This window comes from Diadema antillarum, unplaced genomic scaffold (genome assembly GCF_040938485.1).
Source record: "Diadema antillarum isolate AM-2024a unplaced genomic scaffold, OU_Dant_1.0 seq00000550_RagTag, whole genome shotgun sequence".
Classification (NCBI taxonomy): Eukaryota; Metazoa; Echinodermata; class Echinoidea; order Diadematoida; family Diadematidae; genus Diadema; species Diadema antillarum.
In genome coordinates, this window is record NW_027271495.1 from 1,075,001 (window position 1) to 1,077,008 (window position 2,008).

Genomic DNA, 2,008 nt, shown 5'->3' on the forward strand with positions numbered 1-2,008 from the left:
GTGTGTGTGTGTGTGTGTGTGTGTGTGTGTGTGTGTATAGGTTGTTGAAATATTTTGCTCTAATATCTTTGCAAGTTGGCATAATGTTTACAGACATATCAAAATTATTTCCGCGGTCTCATCAGTGGACCTGTATTCCCCCCCCCCCCCCCAGTATCGAATTATAAAGTGCAGAGTTACATATTATATGAATATGACTTTTGTGCTCTGAACATAGTAGGGCCTACGTGCAGTCTAAGTTTGTTCTTTATTGTGAAGAAGAAAATATTGATCTATTTCCTATATAAAGAATTAAATTGATCGAATGTACAAGTAGGCGGTTTTACAGAAATAAACACGCTGCAGTCTAAGTTTGTCGAACGACAATCTCTATAACAACAAATCGAATATACAAGAAGAGTTTTTCCCAAGAGTAAATCGAATAGTTGTAATTCCGATTACACAACCAAAAAAAGAAAAAGAAGAAAAGACAAAGGCAAAAAATAACATTCAATTGAAAGAAGCGGATAACCTGTTGTCAGCATATAGAATGTCACAACTTGTATGCACATACATTGCAATATCAAACTTATGTATGGGCTTTGAATGCCGAATGACACAGAAAACCCCACTGAGTTATACACACTGTCCAAAGTCCATGGCATAAAAAGGGTTTGATGAATAGTGTCCTTTGATTTACCCTTTATTGAGAATTTAAAGGCCCTGTTTACCTTTGGAAACAGTGATTGAAAAAAATTTTAAGTCATGACATTTAATGCATATATATGTGTGGGTCTTTTGTACCACAAAACATCCTATCTTATAAAATTTTGGCGATAAAGCGTAAAAAATGTAAGGAGATATCTGAATAGATAGTCTGGAAACATTGCTATTATAACTATGCTCACATTTTGTATATTCAACAATACTTTAACATCGATTTTACCGATTCAAATCTTTAAAGTGGCTGTTTCTATCCCTAACTCACACCTTAGAATTATTTCAAAGCACAAATGCTGGGTTTGTGTTTTATCTGCAAATGATAAATCATGCCTTTAAAGTATCATGCAAAAACAACAAAATTCGTCTGCACGCTCATTGTTACATCCATCGTCATCATCATGTTGGTTTTTGTCGGAGCCTTCCCACGAAGAATCACGACTCTGATACGATGCCAGCGACATCTCGTCAAGCTTGTCATCATCAACGTCGTCGTCGTCGACGTCCTCGCCAACGTCTGGCTCCATATATAGTTTCACGTGGTGAGCGGCAAATCCTTTTCGTCCGATCATCAAGTCGAAGACGACGGAGTTCCCTCTTTCCTTGATACGACGATACCTGCGCGGGTCGTTCTCGGCAATCTGAGACTGGTGAAAGAAAATGTTTTCCCCTGCGTAAACGATGAATCCGTAGCCGCCTTCGTCAACGAAGCGTTTGGTAACACCTGATACGGCTGTCTTTAAGGGGATTAAAGAGTCCTCATTCTCACCCTGTCTTGATGGGTTTCTTCGCTGAGACATTGTACGGTAACACTTTCCAGTCAGTCGGAGAGAGCTGAGCAATTGAAGCAAGATGAGTCCAGACACATTTGACGCTTCTGACAAAGGAGTCCAGTAGGCCCTAATAGCATGACTATTATAGTAAATAGGGCCTAAGTATAGTAGGTACTTCCCGATGTTATCGTAGTTGCGTTGATGGACGTGCTGGAATAAAAAAATAGGCTTACTCTTTCGATATTGTTTTCCAAAGATATACGCCGAACACATATTATAATATAAATTGTCAGATTCATAACTCAGGAACTGTCATTGAAATTCAATGTAATAAAATGTAGAGTTACAGGGGAAGTTTCCCCACATATACATACTGATTGAGTGAAGACAGCAAACTTTAGAACACATCAGTGAAGTTTGAGGGAAATCGAACCGTCCGTCCAAAAGTTATGATGAAATTCTTAGTTTAGTGCCGCCATCACTGCATGACAAGAATACAATGTCATGTATTACAGTAAACAATTCTGCAAAATTTA

At 38.3% G+C, this 2,008-nt stretch overlaps 1 protein-coding gene across 1 annotated transcript in view; it reads right to left on the bottom strand.

Annotated features, from left to right (window-relative positions):
* The window catches only part of LOC139734878 (uncharacterized), a 33,565-nt gene extending 32,066 nt beyond the window's left edge, over positions 1-1,499 (bottom strand). The window contains exon 1 of the mRNA XM_071645660.1: positions 1,038-1,499. Within this exon, the coding sequence (XP_071501761.1) occupies positions 1,038-1,499 (462 nt within the window). The remainder of the gene's footprint in view (positions 1-1,037) is intronic.
* Between the last annotated feature and the right edge of the window lie 509 nt (positions 1,500-2,008).